Genomic DNA, 22,035 nt, shown 5'->3' with positions numbered 1-22,035 from the left:
AACCAAGAAGCCTTTTAGACTTGCCCTCCTCCAACGGCTGTGGGCACTTGCCTTCCTCCTACTACCCAGAAGCCAAGCTTTGCCTCTTGAGTCTGACCATAATCTCTAGAAGGTAGAGCAGAGGGACAATAAGATTTTGAGCTGTATTTTTTTCCTACCTTAGTCAACTAATTACCTATAGGTAATCTTATTTTGAGTAGAGAATTCAAAATAACTTATTTCAAAACCACAAAACAGGTGGGGAAATTGTTAAACTGCTGCCTTCTTTCAATTCAGGAAGGTTAAATCAGTGTTAAAACTTAAACTGCACGTTCTTTGCTCATTGGCTCTTCTTTTGACCAGCCTAGGAAAAGCATTTGGATTACACCTGAGGATAACATACTTCTGGTTTTATGGTATTAAACTGGAGAGAGAAAGGCATGTTAAGTCTGCATCGTTTCACCTGATCTTCATTGCATTTTTGGCTTCCCCAGCACAAGCTGGGGAGATGCAATTTTATTTTGGCTCTTTGCCTTGTTTCAGCTGAGAACTGTTCAGTTGTTTATAAAGTGTGTGTTTACACATTGTTACTAAACCTATAAAGTGAAAGCTTATAAAAATTAGATTATTTGGAGAGAATACTGCTATCATCAGTTATAGCTAGAGACAAGAAAGCTCATATTTTTATTCTCTCTTATACCATGAGAACAACTATTTTCTTTTTATGTGACTGCTTTTAAGTGAATACCTGGTAGGAAAACAGACCTATTTAACTAAACAGTTCTAGTCACAAAACTCACTGTGCAATTTACAGGGATGTAATTCATCCTTAAATAGTCCTACATGCATGTATAAATATTTATATCTATCAAAAGTGCCATTGTTCTCAGATACACTCCATTGTTTTACAAATGAACTTTGAGCATAACAGTGAACATAGTAACAGTATACTGTCCCATTCCTCTGTTAAATGAGAGTTTGTCACTTGCTGTTGGGAGGTGCAATGAGCACAATTACGGTGACCAGATGAGAATTTTTACTTCTTACTTATGTTGTTTTAAACTTTTTTCCACCTTGCGATAACACAGAATTCTGTATGTTCACACCATCAAAGTAAATATCAGACCTACTCTTAATACTTTTACAACTCTGAGGTGACTGTCTTACACATCTGTGCACTGACAATAGCATGAAACAAGCAGCTGTTAGTCACTGGACTAGTCTAGGAGATCTGACACAACCGGCAGATGATGATTAGTCTGTGCTGATTTATTTTGCTCCTAAAGAGGACCTATCTCCACAGAGATTGCTCTTTTTTTACTTAGTCTGACTGTGGGAAGAAACACGTGACCTTGCAACAAATGTATTGATTCCACATAAACACCTTGGCCTCAGTTCTTTTTCACAAGTTGAACTTTATTTTTTAGATTCCTTCCACTGTTCACATTTTTTTTCTTGTGACAGAAGTGTGACAAAAATTATGAATTGAAATGTTTTACATGGATGTGGTCTTACAGTGTTGCTCTATTTAACAAATTAAGCTTTGAATCTTAGGAAATTCTTTTCTCTAATGCAAGCTGCAGTGAGCATTCAGTTATCAGAATAGTTAAGGTACAACCACCGAGAGCACTAGTTCTAAATAAAGAAATGGAAAAAGCAAACAGTTTACAGTATTAGAAAACAGACGTTCAACTAATCTGAATAAAAATCCATTGAAGAATGTTGCCATAGATAATAGGAAAGAATGAAGAAACACGCTTCACCAGAAACACAGTTCTTCAAGTATACACAACGCAGCATTTTAATACACAGCAACCTGCCTTAGCTATGACAAAAGTAAGGATCTGTTACAATTCTAACAAAAATATAGCTTATATACATTTCTCTGCACATACATTTTATGAATGTTTCCTTTTGTTTCAGAACTTGGTACAAAACATACAAAAAAGGTTGGCACATTTTGTAAGCTACCTGCAGTAAACAGCATTGTCACTATGTTACCACAGGAGTCTCAATGCTGTTTGCCTTTTTTTTTTTTCTTTATCCAGTTTGATTCTTAATACAGCGTAGGGGGAGTGGACTGCTTCTTCAACTGCAGCCACAGCTTTGACAGTCTTGCCTGAAGCCTGGAGTGCACAGTGTTAAAAATCAGCAGTTCTGCTCGTATTTATTAACTGAATAATCCGAGAATAATCTAAAATTTGAACTCATGTTCTGCCTGTGATTAAAATGAGATGTACAAAAATATGCATTTGTGCTTTGAAAGCCTTAGCATAAATTTAATATCTTAAAACTAATGAAAAACTATGTTTGATTTCTAACTTATTTACATATTTTGAAGTACTTTTTACATCACAAAACAAAACATCATTTTATTAGGAGGATAAAGCAGTAAAAATTGTAATGCTGTTATAAATTATAACCTGGAAATTTTTTTAAAAAGCAACAGGTTCATCCTAGAAGTAAGTAGCACAATATTGAACATATCATAAAATTCAGATCAGTTTAATAAAAGTGATGACCATGCATACAAACTCCACTTTATAAAAAAAGGATGGTGATCAAGTGCCACAATAGTTTTCATGTAAAATGTGATGAAATCTTGCATGATAATGTCTGTAAGATGGCAGAGAACCATGGGGACGGCACCAGCTATACAGAACATGCTTATTTTCCTTCATTATATGATCAGTTTTAGGGGACGTTGACTCCTACCAAGATTTTATATGGAAAAGAAAGAACAGGTGGTGCTCTGAGAGAGAATCTCTGTAATAATAAGAAGGTTGATTTAAAAGGTGCCAGCTTTGGGTTTTTTACTATATCCGTTTATTGAGGTTTTATTGTTCTACTGTGCATGTTCTTTTTAGAAGTATGGTTCAGAGAGCTGAAGAACATTGATAGAATTGGAACAAATTTATATGAGATAAGTGGGAAATTTTTATGCTTATTTGTCAGGCTGTTCTCACTCTCCTGGTGACTACATTGCCCCTCTGTCTGAGAAATAGTTGTGTGAAGTGTTAGTGAATACAGTTGTATCAACTACAAGATTCAACAAGTGCATATTCAGTATTAGAAATTAGTTTCAGAAGTACATTTGCTGCCACAAAATATTATTTCCAAAGAGCACTTAGTCATCTGTGGATTATATAGCCTCATTGAAAAACATTTTTCTGTAGAATTCAGAGAAGCTTAAAAATTATACGTGAAATATTTCCTTCTTGTTACGTAGTCTTAATCCACTGGAAAGGTAATATCATCCCCTTTGTAGCCAAGAGTCCGCAAGTGATTCACAGTGAAACTGGTAGAGCAAGAGGTCTTTTTTTTGATTTTGTGTCAGTTGTTGTTTTCTGATGGAAGCCTCAGACTCTTGCACTTTAAATCATCCAGCGTTTTCCAGTGTTTATAGTTATTAGCCAAGTGTTGCATCAAAACAGGGAGATGTGCAAATGCTGAAAGAACAGGAGAAACAGTTGTACTATGTATACAGAATGGGCAGAAGAACAGCCTGACCTCGTCTGAAATTGGCATTCTCCTACTTCTTTTGTTCCTTCAGCTCCTTAAACTAATACTAAAAGGGGAAAGATTTTTTTAGTGTGTTTCTCTTTCAAGAAAATCCCTTTCTTAATGCAGGATGACTTTATTAAATTATGCTAACACGCAACCACATTGGTCTTAGTTTCTGCTGCTCAGAAGAAATACATTGCTAAAGGAAAAAAAAGTAGATGAGAAAAAGCTTATTTTTAAGCCATTACTCTTCCTCTACATAGATTGCCTGGTAAGTGCTCAACTTTATAAAGCATGTGTTTTGTGCAGTGAAACAGGCTTCAGCAGTATCACTGCACAATATCCTGTGCTGTACTGCTTATGTACAGGTACCGACCCTCAAAAAAGTGGACTCAAGGCCAGTTTGAGATGAGTCATTTTAGTCTGTAGGAATATCTGCTTCAGAGCAAGGAAGAAGAAGTAAGCAGAAGTACTTACCATCCCATGCATCAAACATATCTGTTATAAAATAATCAATGAAGGAAATCTGAGACTTGGGGATGCTGCAGGTGTTTCTGTCAAATACTGGCATTACAACAGGCAGACCCTGTCTCTTCTCTTCATCAGTCTAAGAAGACAAAACTCCAGTTAGCCACTAAAGCTTTGCTGACTTCCATGCTGGAGTAGCAAAGCTCAGGGGATTAGATGAATTGCAGTAGGAGATTTGACACAAACCTTAGAACCCCTGAGGTGAACTGCCTCAGTTTCATGTGTGTTATTTCATCTGGAACAGGGACTGAAATCAACATCCCTTCCCTTTCACAAGTACTCTTATTTTTGTAGTTCTGTGATTGCACTTAGCTCCAGCAAGACAGAATGCTCTAATCAGGTGATTAGGGTACACCAGCTAAAAAATGGTTGCGGAGTCCTTTAGCAGAGGACTGGTCTCTCCATTTTTCCACATCTCTACTGGCTGTTTCAAAACCATTTGTCTTTTAAGTAAGAAGAGGCTGTTGCTGAGGCTACTTTCTCTGCTGGTATCAAGTTATAAGATGAATGGAAGTAAAGGTATGCTCTTTAACTCTGTGTCCGCAACTGAAACAGGGCTGGTTTTGTTGCTCTTAGTATGGTGGAGGATCAAATCACCTCAGCTGTTTCTTAGAACTAAATTACAAACCAAAAAGAAGTCCCATTTTAAGCTGTATGGGCAGCACCTATGCTGGAATTAGCAGCAGAGCAGTCTTCAAAATTAGCAGATGAGGTGAATGAACAGCAGAACAGTTCTGAGCACCTCACATTGCTGCATGTAGGCTAGTGCCTAAGCTGGGCAATTTAAAGCTAGCTTATAACACCTTGACTGCTAGGGAGATGCAGCCTAAGTGATCCTTGATCTTACTTAGGACATAACAGAATTTATTCACTGTGATTAAAATGAAATTCAGACATGTCTTTTAGTAATAACTATCAAATGTGTGGTCTGAATTTGGATGGTAGGCATGCCCACTTTTCTGTCTTTCCACTGTCTTTTCATAGTCTTTCCATAGCTGCTGATTTCTGTACCATTAGTGGCAAAAAAAAGCTAAGATTTTTATCAGTTGTTCAAATAAAGAACTAAAAGAGTATTTCACTTTTAGGAAGCTGGTACATTTCTGTCAGAAAAAAATGAATGTGAAGAAGTGAACTTGAGCTTTCAGTTCTGTCTGGAGAGATCCCATGCCATAAGTATTTACACTGGCCATGTGCCTCTACTACTCATCTGCCTGCACTGACAATAGTTTGGGTCCTACCTTAGAAGAGAAAGGGCCATCCTAGTGGTTCAGCTGAGGGCTGCATCAGACATGCTTCTTCATGCTTCTTCATTGGGACTAGAAACTAGAATGGTGACGGTCTTGAATTTCAGCCAATTAAATTGACTAAGACTAATCAAATCATTTTGTTTTGGCCAGATGAAGAAAGTTGAAAATGTAAAACTTCCTTTTCACCATTCTGTACAATGAGCTTCATGGTGAGCAAACTAGCTAACTGCCTGGCGTGAATTCTTCTGCATGAAACTGATGGGCCAGTTCTGGCTGGGAATGAAAAAAAACACGTCTGGACTCTGGTCACACCAAGTAGACCCTGTGTGGAACAGCAGACCAGCAGCTGATGTGCATTTTCTTACATAATATAATGGTCAAATCATAAAAGTATACGTACCTGTGCGAAATACTCCTCTGAAATCCTCCCTGCCCATTCAATACATAGCTCTAGAGGGCGACATGGATTTGCTACATCTGCACATTTAATCATCATGCGCTTGATCAGTGTCTGGTTGTCTGGAAAATTCTTTATATTGGCTGTACATTCAGTGTCGCTGCCTTCACTCTGTAAAGCAGAGATGATTACAGTGACCAGGGGCCACATCCCCTGCTGGCAGGAGTGAGGGTGTTGTTATCAGCTCTACTGCACTTGGGGAAGTAAGCAGGCACCCAGTCTGCCGCCTTCTGATGTCATACAGAGCACCAGGAATTTGGAGAAGAAAGTGATGTCTGAGAACTACAGCCTTACTAAGTAACTAATTGTAACCCCCGTACATATTACAGTTGTGAAGATTCTGAGAATTAATAGCTAAGTTTTTAAAATAAATAAAATAAAGAGCTATAGGCTCTTTATCAGGTAGGAGGTCATTTTCTCTGCATCCCAGACTTGTCCTCTTGGAAGAGGACCATGATATAGCAGATGCATCCACCAACTGCTAGCTCATAAATGATCCTCAGTGCTGAGTGTTTAAATCTGAGGGTGACGATTTTAGGGGACTGCTTCACTTAGGGCAGTTTCTGGAGTTAGATTTTCATTCCTAAATGAGAAAACTGAGGCAGGCACAGGGAGCTGAACTGACTTGCACAACTGACATTACTTTTATATACAGAAAAGCAGAGCTCTGACATTCAGTTCCAGAACATTTACACATAAAACTGCCTTCTTTATGCCAGACTTTGAACCCTCAGCCTGGAATCATCTCTGGTTTTAGTTATGAGCAAGGGTGCAGTCTTAGGTAATCTACGAGATTAACAGTAAGAAAACACAGGGGCAGCAGACTGACTGCAGAAAGTCTCTACTTGGTAGACAGTAAAATATCAAACTGCTTACTGACTGCTCTGGAGGGCATGTGGAGGTGACAAGGTAGTTGTTATAAGTCCACTGTGGCATCATATTCTGAGTCTTAAATAGTTCAGAAGGGCACAGGTATGTTATGCTCCTTGTGGAGTAATAAAAAGCCTACACCTCAGCTCATCATGGCATTAACACTGTTCTCAAAATATTTGTGTGATTATGTTCTCCCTTCACTGCTAAATTCAACTCCTGAGTAAAAAACTGAACATAAGTACTTTCTACCACAGCAACTAAATTAATGTCGCTGTGGTTTATGGAGAGATATTTTGCAGTGACTTTTGCCAGTTCAGGCACTAATCTTCTAACTTTATGTTTAGCAGTTAATTCTTTTTCAGCATGGATAGCCCAGCAAAGACCTGCCAAATTAACCCTCCACCTTAACTGCTGTTCAAGACAAAAATAGAAAGAGCCACTGTTAACAGTAAAGAACAACTTAATACTGGGGGAAAACAACCAGTCTGTGGTACAAGTGGTTCTGTGCTGCACTTTTATTGTGAGGTAAGTTCAGCAGCATTTGTGATTTCCAGCTCAAACTGTTGGGAGAGTGGAGCTCAGCAGTTCCTAGAAGTAGTTCAGTTCAACTGACATAATGCTGTCTCTAAAGTCATAAACCCTACCAGTCCTGACTGATTTCTGTACCCTTGACATCCTGCAGTGCAAAAAGTCCAGTTACAGATAACTACCAGAAGCGACTTCTATTTATTTTTAGTATCGTTGACTTTCAATTTTGTCTGTTTTTTTTTCAGTATTTCCAACAAAGCACTATTTTCACTAAGGTGGGCTAAGGTAGTCTTTCCTCAGGTAACACTGCTCTGGAGAACCCTGTCAGGCCCTGAATGCTCAGCCTTGAAAGGCAACAAAAGAAGGTAAGAGGGGCATGGGAAACTCAGAGGCAGTTTATGAAACATACCCTGGCTGGAGCATTAGGGTGTGTAACTGATAGGAATAAAGGCCTGGCCATCTCTTGGTACAGTCAGGAGTGGAGAGGTCTCAGGAAGGTATTCTTCAGGCCTCGAAGGCTCTAGATTACACAGACCCAAAACCATCAAGGTAGGTTCCTCAGTTACATCCCTAGGCTCAGGCAAATCCCACTGTTTGGAGACAGGACCATAGGCACAAGTGCCTACCTGGCTTCATGCACAGAATTTTCCATGTAAAACAACACCCACCTGCATATTTTCTGAATACAAGATAGCTTTGAAGACAAAGCTTATAAATGAAATGTTTAAATGAGCTAAGGACAGAGCCAGACATAGAAAACAAGAAAATGAAAGTATTCGTTTAAACTTTGATGTGTGAGGTCACAAATCCGGTTGTGTCATTTTGGGCATTACCAAAATGCAAATTAATCAAGGTGAATGAAAATGATACTTTAAGTTGTCTTGGAAGAACCTAACTGAAATGCCTGATGAAGTCCCCCAAGCACTTACGTGTGGGCTGGTCTCCTCAGGTGCCATAGGCTTGTTGATACTGTTCACAAATTTGTTCACATGCTCAAAGTGCTTCGTCATCTCTGTTGCCAAAACCATATCGATAATGGCCTGGCGCAGTGTCCGATAGCGATTTCTAGGAAAGAAAAAGAGTTCCTGCTCACAAGCCTGCCAGACAGAGCTCTGTCCTTTCCTCATACCTGCCTAGGCAGTGCTGCAAAATGCTGCTCAAGGGCTCACCATGTGAGCTGGCACCTTCAGAGACAGGAACAGTTTAGGGATAGAGGAATGGACTAGATCGTTCCTCTCTGGGTTCCTCCAGCTCTGTTATTTTTGCCTGATGAAAATCAATCCCCTGAGGTTAGTAAAAATTTACAGCTCAGTTTCATAATGCTGTAACACTAAGACAAGTTGTCCAGGAATGGCACCAACACATCCATGTGACTGTATGCTAGCTTGGAACTCAAAGCTCAGGTTTTTCAAAAACAATGCTGTTTGGGGTCAGGCTGTTTCCCTTTCAGATCTGTTTCCCTCTCACCTTGCCCCTGCAAAAGCCAGGCTCACGCGATGGAATTCCCAGGCTATAGCATGCCACAGGGAGCCTCCAGATCTCCCAGAACTTCATGTTGGTCTGCTACTACCCATTCTGCCCCATGTGAATGCAGTAGTGCTTGGAAGCATAGGACCTTGTGCAGACACAGCATGCAGCATCTAGCTGCTGGGGTGGAAAAATATACCACAGAAAAGTAATTTCTAGGCTTCTGCAACCAAAAGGCCGTGGGCCAAAATGCAGTCTTGAGGTTGTCAACTGGACCATGTTAATGTAATCCATAAAAGATTATTGAACATCTCTATAAGATTCCAAAAATTACAAATTGGAAGGGGCGGTGAAGGGGAAAATGAAAGCTTTTTTTAAAAATCATGTCTACATGGGATTCTGGAAGAGGTTAAATATTAATATCTGTATTTAAACTGTATATTCTTGTTTAGAATGTAGGCTCTCAATCTGCCCCAAACTAAAACTGCCAAACAAGCAATCCACACACAGGCACTCCTCTTCGCCAGAAGACGCACCTATCAATATTCTTGAAAATGTTGCATTTGCTGTCTTTAGTTGTAAGCTGAAACGCCAGTGCTGTGTGATGACTCTCTAATACAGCTGTATCATTGTAAAGGACAGCTAATTCACTGCCTGCATTGCACAGGAAAGAGTTGGTCCGTCCAGGGTGGTCTACATCATGAATGGTGGCAGCTATTAATGCAGCTACCTCATCTAAATGGTCCAGACTTCCCTACAGGAAGAGAGAAAAATTATGATGTGGCACAAAAATTACGGTAAATATTTTCTGATCATTTCTAGGTACCCTTGATTATGCAAACATAAGCTTCAGTGTAAGGATCCTACCTCCTTGCAATCATTTTCCACTCAGTCTGCCCACAGATTAACTACTACAAAACTCTCACTCCCACCCCTACCCATATACTCTTTTCTTTAAAGAAGCTTTTTACTATGCTGTCACCTAAGCAATACCTTGGCATAAAATTCTCTAATGGATAGATCATCTGGATCTGTCACACACATCTGTGTGTGCTTGCCTAAATGCATCTGTACTGTCTCTGCCTCTACACACCTTTTATCTTAGAATACAGTGGGACAGACTGTTTCAGTTGGAAGTGACCTACAACGATCATTAGCCCAACTGCCTGACCACTTTGGGGCTGACCAAAAGTTAAAGCATGTTGTTGCCCAAATGCCCTTAAACACTAACAGGATCAGGGCATCAACCACCTTTCTATGAAGCCTGTGACCACTCAGTAAAGAAATGCTTACTAATGTCCAATCTGAACCTCCCCTGGCACAGCTTTGAACCATTCCCACTCATCCTATCATTGGGTACCAGGGAGAATAGCTCACACTTCCCTCTCCAAAGCTTTTGCAAAACTTTATTAAGAGCTGTTACTAACCAAGACAGAGAAAAGAGCCAGGTTCCCTCCCCACCCTCATTATTGCTACTTAAAAAAATTAATTTGTATAAACAGACTTCAGAGAAACTGTATGGGTTTGCTGGCTTCACAGGAAGACTTCAAGGGCAGAGAGAGTTTATGAAGCCAGGACAATTATTTAAACATGTGACTTTTGGATGACACACATAAAATGGTAAACACACTGAAACCCTAGCCCAGAGGACTCCTAGGTGAGGGTTCTACCTTAACTCTCTCCTTGCCAAGGAAGAAGGCGGTAGCATGCAGGACATCTGCTGCGTGTGTGGAGTTGTGGTAGGAGTTGGAGGAATGGTAGTTGGCTTCAATGACCTGCAGCCATGCCCGCAGCGTTACTTCTGAGCAGTTTAAAAACTCAGAGACCCCAAACCGGGCAAAAACTTTTAAGCCCAAATACACTAATGGCCTGAAAAACAATAGAAGAAAAAAGCACTGTTGTAAAATAGGAACTTGTGTTGTTCTAAAAGCAATATATTTGATGAAGAAAACAACAAGACCTTAAAAAGGGTGGGGAATGTTAAACATTTTTAAATTGCACATCTATAGCCTCTCAAAAGCCTGGCCAAGGTTACAAATTATTGTATCTACCATCCTTTTAGACATTATTTTAATATGTTTTGTGGAAATGGTGCAGTTCCATTAGAGTTTGAACAATTCCTGTGGCTTCAGAAAAAACATCTTAAAAGCCCAAGTCTTTTGTGGTTTTTAGTATCTGTCAATCAAAAAAAAAACACATTTATTTTTTTCCTGAGGAGGAAAAGCAGTCTTTGAACACGACATGGAGACATCCCAAAGACTAAGAAGCCATAAGACAAAAAAAGGTCAAATATCAAATGTAAACTGCTGTGTGTGTATATGTGTGTGTGTGTGTGTAATGATGGGCAGTCCATGTGTGAAACAGTAAATATAAAACCTCTAATCTTTTTTGGTTCTTAAATCCAGATCCACTCTGGGTTATCATTTATACTGCATTGCCTGTGAGAGTCCATCAGTCATTTTTCTCACTCATACAAGATGATCTGCAGAGCCTCTGAGCTGAGAAAGGCATAATCAAAACCCAGCATCTGCAGATTAAACCCAGGCACATTCCTAAAATGGCCATTTTCTGCAAAGAGAGTACAGAAGACTGGATAGTCTCTGATTCTTTGTGTCTTTGAATGAAAACCACTTTTCTCTGTGGGTGACATGATTATTTTTGCAGTCTGCATGACCTCAAAACTACTGATGTCTCTTGATCGTATCACTGGTTTGTCCTCCATTCCATTTTTTTATCCCTATAATCAAAAGCCACAGTTGCCTCAGACCTTCCCAAATCATAGAATAATTTAAGTGAGGGAGGGAAGAGGCTTGCTTTTTCCAGCCTGACCATTTTTACATGAGCAGGAAAAAGAGGCGTCTGCAGGAAATCTAGCATGTAGCAACATCAGACTGTGCCAAACAGTGTCACCTGGATAGAGTGGACGTAAGTCACGCAAAACAGCTGTCACAGATTTACTATGTCTTGCTTCAGTTTTTCCAGAGCAAAGCGCTTTCTACTACAGCTCATCAACAGCCTTTCTCTGGGCACCTAGGGCAGGGAGTCCAGTACCTTTTATTTGTAACAGCCTCCAACTCAAAAATATTGAAGTCCCAGGTTTCCTCATTATCTAGGAGCTGTGCAATACAGGGTGGAACATCATTGATGGTGTTTGGCACTGGAAGGTGACTGTGGCTCAGGTTCACATCTGTTGAAATGGAATTTGGGAATCAACACATTTCTGGATTATTCCCCCTACACTACTGCAACCCCCTGCAGAATTCCATTTCGAAAACAACTCTTTTTCAAGAAAAACAACCTTTTCCTTACATGAAAAAGTCTGTAAATGCCTATAAATATAAACAGTTTATTACGTTTGAACATTAACCAAAAAGATCAGTGAACATTTCTTTGACAATTTTTTTGCTAACATCTCAAAATGCCTTATTTTAATTATTTGAACCTGCTTCAACTCCAAAATGGAGTTGTTCTGCACTTGTTCTGCAGTCATTTAGCCAACCATTTCCAAAGGCATATATGCCACTGCAAATAAGCCCGAAGCTCTATGTCAGCAGCGTTGACAAAGGAAGTCACACATGCAAAGGAAGTTTAAAACGGTGGCTTACTCTTAGAAAACACATACTCATTTCCTGACAGTCTTCTCAAGCCATCCTGGAAAAAAAACCACAAGTTTATCATAAGTTTTAGGCAGAGTGACCATGCATCACTAGTTGCAAAAACACTACATGCATTTTCTCTTTAGCTACTATTCCTGGGTACTAAAACCACTGCTCTTACTGTAGCATTATAAGCACCATCCTTGTTTGAAGATTTTTCAAAACAGACGTGAAAGGATCCCAAGAAGACTGGTATGAGATCCCCAGAAAGGATGTTATTAACTATACAGTATATTGCCCTCTTTGACCCTTTCTTTGGCACCTGCAGGATTTCATCATTCAAATTAGCCACTATAATTTATTTTTCATTTTCTTTATATTATTTTGGCAGGAATTAGCTTAGTGTACATTAAAAAATGAGTAAATCCTTGATGAAATATAGACAGTCTGTCTGTTGCTGCTGTTACAGGACCAAAGTGAGAACCTGATTAAAGTAACCTCACTCCTACACTGGACCAGCTGTAGAGCAATCCCTCTAATCCCATCTAAGCTTCTAGAGTTTCTAAAAGGTATCTCCTTCAGTATCTCCTGAGACAAATCAGACTGGATGATACAGTTTCTAGTGGCAACCGTGTTCACTTATATATGAGGATGAATGCACCCAGTGGACTGAGTTGTGGGCATATCTTACTACATCTTAGTGCCTACTGCTGATAAAGAGGTCGAAATCCTAAAGTGAAATGGTGATGAATCCCCTTCCCATTGCTTGGGACATTTTAGCACAGCAGAGCGCTGAAGGGTGGTATAGGACACTTACAGTAGTAACTTCATCTTTAGTAATTTTACTCACAGTCATCAGACCTCCAACAAGATCACTTGTGTGAGGATCTTCATCTTTGGTACCTAGCTGAGGGGAGTAAAGCTCTGTTGTCCGCAGGATTTCCAGAACTCTGTCCAAGGCCTCTGCTACTGTGATGGGGCTGTTTTCCTGGGCAGCATTAATTATGTTAATAACCTGAAAGCAGATTAAGGAGGCAGGCAAAGAAAAGTGAATGGCATTTTTTTCTTTTCTTATTACAAACTCTTTATTCTTGACTTGATTATGCTAATTCTCATTTAGCAAATGGAGTGCAAATTCTCCCAACCCTTGAAGTACAACTCTGAAAATGTAAATTTGTGCTCAGATTTCCTGGTATCCATCTACTATTTTTAACTGTCAGACTCCTGGGAAGTGAAAGCAGAAGGGTGTGAAATATCTGAAATAGTTGCAAGTGGGTGGACCAAAAACTAGCAATGTCCCAGTCCTTCAGCGTATCCAGTTCTGCTCTGAAGCAATCATTCAATCCCTAGAGGAAAACCCAAACAAACAAGTAAATTCCTGGATGTGATTCAGATATCCTGACATAGGATGTAAAGCCTTAGTTTTCTCCATGAAAAATAAAGGGCAGAGAGCAGAAAGAGCTTGGTTGTAGAAGAAGAGGATGGCTGTTTGAACCCCCACCTTGTGCCTCAGCCACAATCTGGGAATGCAGCAATGACAGCAGCAGCAAAGGCTGTTCCTGGCTCTGCCAGGACTGAGCAGAAGAAAGCCCCAGTGCTGTCTTCTCCAGCAATCAGGGGCTGTTGCAAGGGCACTACAGGCCTCCCTGCCGGTATGACTGAGGATAAGGAAAAGTTCTTACAGTAACAGTAGTACTGTGAAGTAAGTGCTTGATGAGAGCAAGAACAGATGGGGAGAGAGTTAAAAATGAGGGTGGGAGATACCTGGTGTGTGTTACAAGTGACTATGCAGCTGGTTTGCAACAGAGTTTTGTGTAACACAGTGAACAAAAGACTGCAGGAAAGTGGGGGAAACAGAACATGGTGCAGGTGCTCCCTCCTCTATGTGCTATCTTATAAATATCAATAGCAAGAGCAAAGGTGAGACTGGAAGCACATCCTCCTACACATACACAGCCCAACAGAACAGTGTCCCCTTCCTGCTAGCAGCAGTGCATCTAACAAGGGCACACTTTCCCCCTTTTTCATATTCTTTCTTATGACTAGGATTTGGAATGCAATGATGAGATGTAGAAAGTAGTATGGATAAAAAAAAGTTATTTATATTATACTGTTAAATACAAAGTGCAGGAAACCTCTGGTTGTCTGTTCACCAACTACATACTTCCCTATGAGAGCAACTCCAGACTCTTGAGATTGTGGAAAAGTCAGTGCTCAGGACTCACCTTTGTGATAGGAGCTTCTATGGTCATTGAGTGAATCCTTGCCATTGAAGAGTATCGTCGGGTCTGTAAACTTGGAGCTGCTGTTCAAGAGAGCCACAGACTATAAATCAGATGACAGCATTTAAAGAGCAGCAGGCTGAGGAACAGCACAACATAATCCAGCCTCATGTTCCACTTCTATATTTCCTCCTGCAGGTTCTTACTTTACTGTTTCATTTCTTGCTCTGTTGTTGACCTCCTTGGCAGCACCCCTTACTTTTACTATCAGATATTCCATGCGTCCTTCACTTTGTAATGAAGCTGTACCTATTATGTTTCGTGCCCAGTACCTGCCAGTTGCTCTTTGATTGCAGTGAGTCTTTGTCAGACATGGCTCCTCCTGTGAGTATGTGTGTAAGTCCCTCATCTTGGTGATACAACTGGTCTAATGAAACCTGTTCCTGCTTCCCACAAGCTGTCCTTCCCGCATTACATAGAGAGGCAGAAAATAATCGCTGCCACCACCGTCCCAGCCCCAGCAACCAGTCACAAATGGGATCAGGAGTAGAAATACTGCTCTCAAGTAGCCAGCAGCAATAAATCCCTTCATATTCAACACTAATAAAACAAAAATACTGGTTCAAGAGCACAAGGTGAAGCTTTCTGAGGGAGGTGGCACTAACGCTTCATCACACACTTTTAGAAGGCTTCTCCTATCCCTTGGCACAGCCACTCCTCTCTATGAAGGCACTCTGCACTGCCATGCATCATATAGCGATGCTGGTACTCGTGGCTGAGGCACTGTTTTGCAAATTAGAAGAAAGAAATTTTGCAGCAGTTATAAAAAGATGGAGTAATTTCTCTTTAATCAGCTATGAATCTGGTTCATCTTCTGCAGTTTTATTTCCTAGGCCAAGTCTGTTCTTTCTTTATTTGTAAATATATATATATTTATAATATTATATATCAATGTATAATAATTCTTGACAGTTTACTTTCTTACCATCACTACTTTGAGATGTTATTGACTTAACATCAACTGAGTCTTTCCTTCTGTTCTTGCATTTGTAGGAATTGGATTCTGTAAATACAAAACAAAAGCTTTAAAAATGCATCAAGTAAAACATCTACAAAGCTTCTTCCATCTAAAGTTATGAAAATTTAATTACATGATCTTAACAATACGACATAAGCGGGGGAAATACTGTAATCTCTGCACATCAGAACAAGGAACTCAGTGTCTATCAATTTAAAGCAACATGTCCGAAGTCACCTGGAAAGGTGTTTCACAAGGAAGTCAAGATGCCTTATGGAATGGGAGACTTGCTTCACCTAAGTTTAGCTTCCTAAAAGCAGCAGTCTTGCAGGCTGTTGATGTCTAGGGTGGTTATCAGAGAACCTGCTTCAGGACAGATGTCTCACGCAGGTGCATTGAACCCCTCCTGCAAGGCCCTTTTGCTTCCCATCAGCCACTGAACAAGACTGAGTTTAACAGCCTAAAACTTTAGCCAAGTGAGGAAAGTCCCATCTCGGTCTACACTGTTCGAGCCCAAGCATAATTCAGACTCAGACAGCTTTTGCTTTTATTTGCAGTAATTTTTTGTACGCTGTGTTAAAGAAAAATCTAGCATGCTGAGAATGATTATAAACAAGCAGTTTGGTTGCTGTGAAAATTAACCATGCAAAAAGCTGTTATTCTTGAAACTAATGTTTGCTAAAGCAAGAGAAATTATCACATCCAGCCAAATTCAAAAGCTGGATGAAATACCAGGAAAGAGCCTAAAAAAAAAAAAAAAGTGGTAAAATTTAATTTTCCTCCAAAACATTACAATCTTCAGTTCTCCCTACTGTTGAAAAACAACAACCATGCATCTATTCACCTCTTTGCAAGAGTGTCTGAAATGCCACTCAAGGATCAGAGACCCTAGTAAGCTTTTAAAAGCAGATAAAACCATCTGAAGAATCAGAAATATCATGACATTGATATTCTTAACATAAAGACCATGTCACAAGACAGGATGTAGGCAGCCTGTCTTTAGCAAAATAAAATGTTAATATATGATTCTCCAGAATTAAAAGTCTGTCCATCTTAAAAATTACTGAAATACAGTTTCTGTCTTAATTCTCTTTTTCTACTACAGATTTATAAGATTGCTTAGGTCTTCTTATTTTGCTGTAGTCCAAACTGGAGAAACTGAAAGCATTTTCCTCTGTTGACATCTAAGAGCAGGGCATAACTAATGCATGTTAAATAATTTTATTTATTTATTTCATAGTACTCCTCTTAGAAACCCCATTCCTGCATTAACATTTGGATTAGTTTATCATAAGGCACTAGAGTGGGAGCAAGGATTTACACATAAAGATAGCTGTGAGTGGCTATAGTTGACAACTCTCCTTGTGTTAAATGCCAACTAGCAAGTCAGAAATTTTGCTAGTGCCACCCCAAGAGTGACAGGCACCTAAAAGCTACTCTCTGCCATTCTACAATTTCATCTGTAAATAATTCAATGCCTAAATAAAAAATTTTTCTTTACCTAGTGAGCAGAATATCTCATCATCCAGATTTGGTACAAATCACACCATCACAAACAGCACAATATCATGGATTACTTTTCTATGCTCATCACATACTGGTATATGCCCATGGATAAGTTCTGGAAATTTATTCTTGGAGCACAGCCATGGACCTCAGGGAAGGATAACCTACGTCACATGCTCTAAGTTTGTCTGCGTTCACTGCACCTTAGTCATCAACATGGCATCAGTGGGATGGGGCTTCCAAGTCTTGTGTAAATCTGTCACAAAAATGAGCAAACCTAAAATATTAGTAAGCTAGTAAAAATGCTTTAACTAGTAACAGTTGTCCTTTGGCTTAATTCATAGGCTTTCTCACCTTCTTGTTTGCAGGAAAGAAACAGTGAGAAGAAAATCTGCTTTTATTACAGGGACATGGGAGTAAGCAGTTTAACATACTGTGGATCAGTTCTAATGGCAGCAATGGGAATGAGAGCAGCCAATTATATATTGTCTCTTCTTCCCCCTGCTCACTGCTGTTTGGCATCACAGAGCTCTCTGTTGTGTGTATGCATCCTGGGCTTCTTGAAAAAGCAGGAGATGTTAAACAGTCATTGTTTAACATTTGTGGTATGTTATATCCTCTTCCCATGTGAAAATCAGAAGCTGCCTGACATTGCACAGCAATGTTGTCCATCTTTCAAAGCAGGAATAGCCTCAAGTGCCAGAAGGTAATAGTGCATGAGAACCTGTTCACTCATAGTAAGACATGAGTGCTGCGTCTGGCTGAGATTACTAGAGTCACAAGCTTAAAACTGGCCTTTGCTGCTTCCTCCTTCAGGCAAAAGTGTTATTGCAAATACTACACAGCACTGGAAGAAGGGATTATCTATCCCCTTATGCTCCACACTTTTAGTCAAAAGTTGTCTGCAGAAGTCCATGAGAGCTGGAATGTGCTGTCCGCAAGTAAGTAAACCCACCTGAGACACAGGGCAGGGGTTTTGCAGACATCCTGCAACAACCCATCACTGACAAACTGACTAGCTCAGGCCTGGACACCTCAGACAACTATCTTAGCCCTGTGTTGGGGCCAAACCAGTGGCCTGCTGACAGGTCCTAAACTTGGAAACACTAGGGCAGGTGTGCTGGCACAAATCAGCACATTCCACATTTCAAACACAAAGGGCTGCCAAGGTACACCAGCCTCAGGATCAGACACAGTGTTTTAATACAATGAAGAGCAATGCATCCTAACTTCAAATGCACAGCAAGAGCTCTGCACAGGAGACTGAATTATTGTTGATTATATTATTACTGGTTATTGATTATGGATTATAAATGCAATTCATGGTGCAACATCAGTGGCAGCTGGCATCCGTCACTGACCATCAGCTCTGACTACTGACTGGACAGAGGGAAAGAACCCTGCCATGACCTCCAGCACAGCAGCATATAGAGGTAAAAGTATTCTAACCTGATTGAGAATTGTCTCCTGTGTACTTCTCTTCATGGTGACTCTTGTAGACCTGAAGATTGGAGTAAAATATGTATGTAAGGCAGAAGAATACAAAAATAAACAGGCTACATTCAACACTGTTCTTATCCAGAATTTTCCATTCAGTTGTTTTTAAAAAGAAGGTGTATGGCAAAGACTCTTCTTTAGGTGCAGTTAGATGTAGAGAAATAATATGAAAGGAAACGGATATGTCATGCAGATAATTGCAGATACAATAGTGCTTTTATATACTAAGTTCCTGTTTAACGCCTGTGTTTGCAAGAGAACGGATATTCTTTTTAGGTATTGTTTTAAGTGCAAATTGCATATGAACCTGAAAAAATGAAATGCAAAAAATAAAAAAATCCCAAAATATTAATTTTTGCACTTTAAAGAAACATTTTCTTAGCACTATCTAAGCTAATTTTGCATGTATCCTTTCATAGGTCACTAATAAACTTGACTTCAGAAAACTCAGTTATAAAAACAACTCTCTGGCAAATGAGAGGTAGAGGTAGGTGTCATTCATCAGAACTTTATTTCCAAGTAATTTTTAATCATTCTCATGAAAAATTTTAATTATTTGTGCTTCTGAGAGAACTTCGGTAGCCCCAACAACAGGTATTCCAAGCTTTCTTAAAATTTACATAGGATATTTCCATCATCTTAAAATTTACACATATTGCTTGGACTACAATAACACAGATTAATATTCCTCTGCTTTTCCATTCTGCTCAGAAAAAAAAGCGGTCTCCAATTAATGGCAATTTAATACCTGCTAATAACTTCACCCTTTCCTTTGTTACATGGTTACAAGAAAGTATTTTGCTGTTAATAGGAAACCTGAACAAAAATGTCAGTTCCTCAAGTCTTCCTTCTAAAATTAGCACATTATATATTTCATTAGAGCTAACAGAGACACTGAGAAGGACTAAAAATAATGCATTACTTTTTTTACTTCAGTCACTAGAGAAGATACACATACTCTCTGTATACACATACTCTGATACACATCCTCTTTTCTGTCATTCTTGCAGACACTCTATCTTTTTTTCCTCTTTGCAGTGGAGGGGAGCAGGTAAAGAGGGTGAAAGGAAAAGAGAAGAAAATGGAAAGGAAAAAACCCATAAAATTCAGATATGGTTTTCTGTAATGAAGGAAAAAAAAAAAAGAGGAGAGGGAAATCCTGTGCTCATGTTCCATATAAATTTTGTTCAAGGGAACATAAGAAGTGATTCTTCCTCCAAAAATAAATTTTAAACACTTCTCTTGTAACCTGGCAGAAACTCAAAGAGAAATGATCTTGTACATACAGAGTAAGATTAAGGAATCTCATCAGATATGGTGCAGTGTGACACAATGCATCTGAACTGCTCATTCTGGTCCCAACCTGGAGCTTCTCTCAGAGCCAATGGATATATATCTCTGTCTACTGCACAGCTGGCAGAAACATTGGCACAGTCCTCCAAGTGCTCTACTAAAAAAATAAACCCACTTTTATGTTCTGAATACTTCTCTTCCCCTTCTGCAGGCATGTCCTGAAAGAGCCGTGTAAGGTAAGTTATGAAGGTAGTCACACAGTTAATCTTGGGTCAATATGTTCTTAAGAGGAGAAACAACACCTTTGTTTTAAATTTATGAATGTGCAAACACTGGACTCAATCCTGCCAGGTCTCAAATTGACAACAGCAGCATTAATAATTACCTAGGCTGCAGCACATGGAAATAGTCACATGAAAGTCAATCCCTATTCATAAATCTTCACTGTAAGAATGCTTAATACTCTCTTACATAAATTTTTTCCATGCATAAATCTAGCATACTAAATTTTTGTATGTTATAAATCTGGCACAGAAATACATGAAGGTTTCTGCACAGTGATCCCTAATAATACTATGATATCCCTTACAGAAGCTGTTGGTAATGGCAAATATCTACTTTTGTTTAAGGTGAAACAATGCATAATGTGTAAGGATGTTTCAAAGTCAACATACATTGTCTGAATGCTGAAATCCAGCCATTTAAAATTATGACAATGCATTTGCATCAAAATTTGAATCATGACAGCTTTTACTGCTCTGTAACTAAATAAATAGTTTGTTTGATTTCCTTTTATCCTACCATAAAGATTTATCTGTGGCTTGAAAAAGAACCTAATTTTTTTAGGGTAAAGAAATGTTCTACTGCTGCAAGTATTCAGGCATGGATTTTAGGAATACTGCAGTGTCCAGTATCTCCTACAGGCAGGAGGTATTTCAACCACAGAAGTGAAACAGAATAATTACATAGCTGTGTTGGATGCACCTTGTTTTTTCCCCAAGGGACCTTACATTTCCATACACCATGCTTTCTGTTAGGCTGTGGTCTTTAGCCTTTGTGGCAGACCTCTATATCTGTGGAGAACCTTTCGACGGCCATATTCCCTGGGATTACCAAATGTGTAAAGCTCCCTAGACTATCAAATTTGTGCTCAATTCACCAGTAACTGCTTATGAATGAATACTAAAAAGACATGAAGGGTGGTGCTTTTCATCAGTGCCAGCAGTACAGAGAATATAAATGTCGCCTTGGACACAAGTTGTCAGATAAAATTTGTTTCATAAGTTCCCTTGTTCTCATTGACAAGGAGGGGCTGATAGGGCAGGGGAAGTTCAAGGACAGCCTGGGTATCCAACCATGAAATGGAGAAGTTCAAGATCCTCAGGACAGTGAGGAGGGCACACAGCAAGCTCATTACTCGTTGGAGGAGGGCCAGAGGAGGGCACAGAGATGACCAGAGGGCTGCAGCACCTCTCCCATGTGGAAGAGATGAGAGAGCTGGGGTTGTTCAGCCTGGAGAAGCGGCGGCTTCGGGGAGACCTTGCAGCACCTTTCAGTACCTAAAGGGGCCTGCAAGAGAACTGGAGAGGGGCTTTTCAAGGGTGTCTAGTGATAGGACAAGGAGGGACAGCTTCAAACAGAAAGATGGCAGGTTTAGATTAGGTATCAGGAAGAATATTTTTACTGTCAGAGTGGTAAGGCACTGGCACAGGTTGCCCAGGGAAGTTGTAAATGCCCCATCCCTGGAAGTGTTCAAGGTCAGGTTGGATGGGGCTTTGACCAACTTGGTCTAGTGGAAGGTGTCCCCTGTGGCAGGAGGCTTGGAACTAGGTGATCTTTAAGGTGCCTTTCAAGATAAATTAGTCTGTGATTCTTACTGGCTTAGGCAGTCCAATAAACTGGGCAAAGAAAACCAGAAAAGGACTTTTTTCTGTATTCCAATGAACTGGGCAAAGAAAACCAGAAAAGGATTTTTTCTATATTCCTACTGCTGTTTTTTACAGAAGGCTGCAAATTTGTAATTGTGTTATACTCATTATCTTGCAAAAAGAGTACAGTATCATATCTACACTTCTCTGTACCAGTCTTTCAGCTGTGTTTTTTTTAAAGAAAAAAAGATCAGATTGTATCTCACTTTCAAATCAAAGCAGCTATAAATGAAAAAACAATGAAGAGCTTTAAACAATTAATTAAAGAGAATACATTAGAATACATAACTTTATCACTGCTTCTGTTACAAAACTCAGTTGCAGTCTAGCCTGAGATTTTAAAAAATACTGTGACTGTAAATACTTTGCTGCTAATACTAAAACCCATGGTT

At 39.6% G+C, this 22,035-nt stretch overlaps 1 protein-coding gene across 1 annotated transcript in view; it reads right to left on the bottom strand.

Annotated features, from left to right (window-relative positions):
- Nucleotides 1-1,374: 1,374 nt before the first annotated feature.
- Nucleotides 1,375-22,035, bottom strand: part of PDE8B (phosphodiesterase 8B) — a 40,514-nt gene continuing 19,853 nt past the window's right edge. Inside the window, exons 10-21 of the mRNA XM_018070306.2 lie at nt 18,375-18,426; nt 15,387-15,464; nt 14,405-14,484; nt 13,030-13,194; nt 12,189-12,234; nt 11,635-11,770; nt 10,254-10,452; nt 9,120-9,337; nt 8,046-8,181; nt 5,659-5,826; nt 3,961-4,090; nt 1,375-3,428 (exon numbers count right to left, since the gene is read on the bottom strand). Coding sequence (XP_017925795.1) covers nt 3,313-3,428; nt 3,961-4,090; nt 5,659-5,826; nt 8,046-8,181; nt 9,120-9,337; nt 10,254-10,452; nt 11,635-11,770; nt 12,189-12,234; nt 13,030-13,194; nt 14,405-14,484; nt 15,387-15,464; nt 18,375-18,426 — 1,524 coding nt within the window. The 3' untranslated portion in view covers nt 1,375-3,312. The remainder of the gene's footprint in view (nt 3,429-3,960; nt 4,091-5,658; nt 5,827-8,045; nt 8,182-9,119; nt 9,338-10,253; nt 10,453-11,634; nt 11,771-12,188; nt 12,235-13,029; nt 13,195-14,404; nt 14,485-15,386; nt 15,465-18,374; nt 18,427-22,035) is intronic.

This window comes from Manacus vitellinus, unplaced genomic scaffold, assembly GCF_001715985.3.
Source record: "Manacus vitellinus isolate BGI_N305 unplaced genomic scaffold, ASM171598v3 scaffold_18_pilon, whole genome shotgun sequence".
NCBI classification, from domain to species: domain Eukaryota; kingdom Metazoa; phylum Chordata; class Aves; order Passeriformes; family Pipridae; genus Manacus; species Manacus vitellinus.
This window is presented reverse-complemented; position numbering and strand designations above follow the sequence as displayed.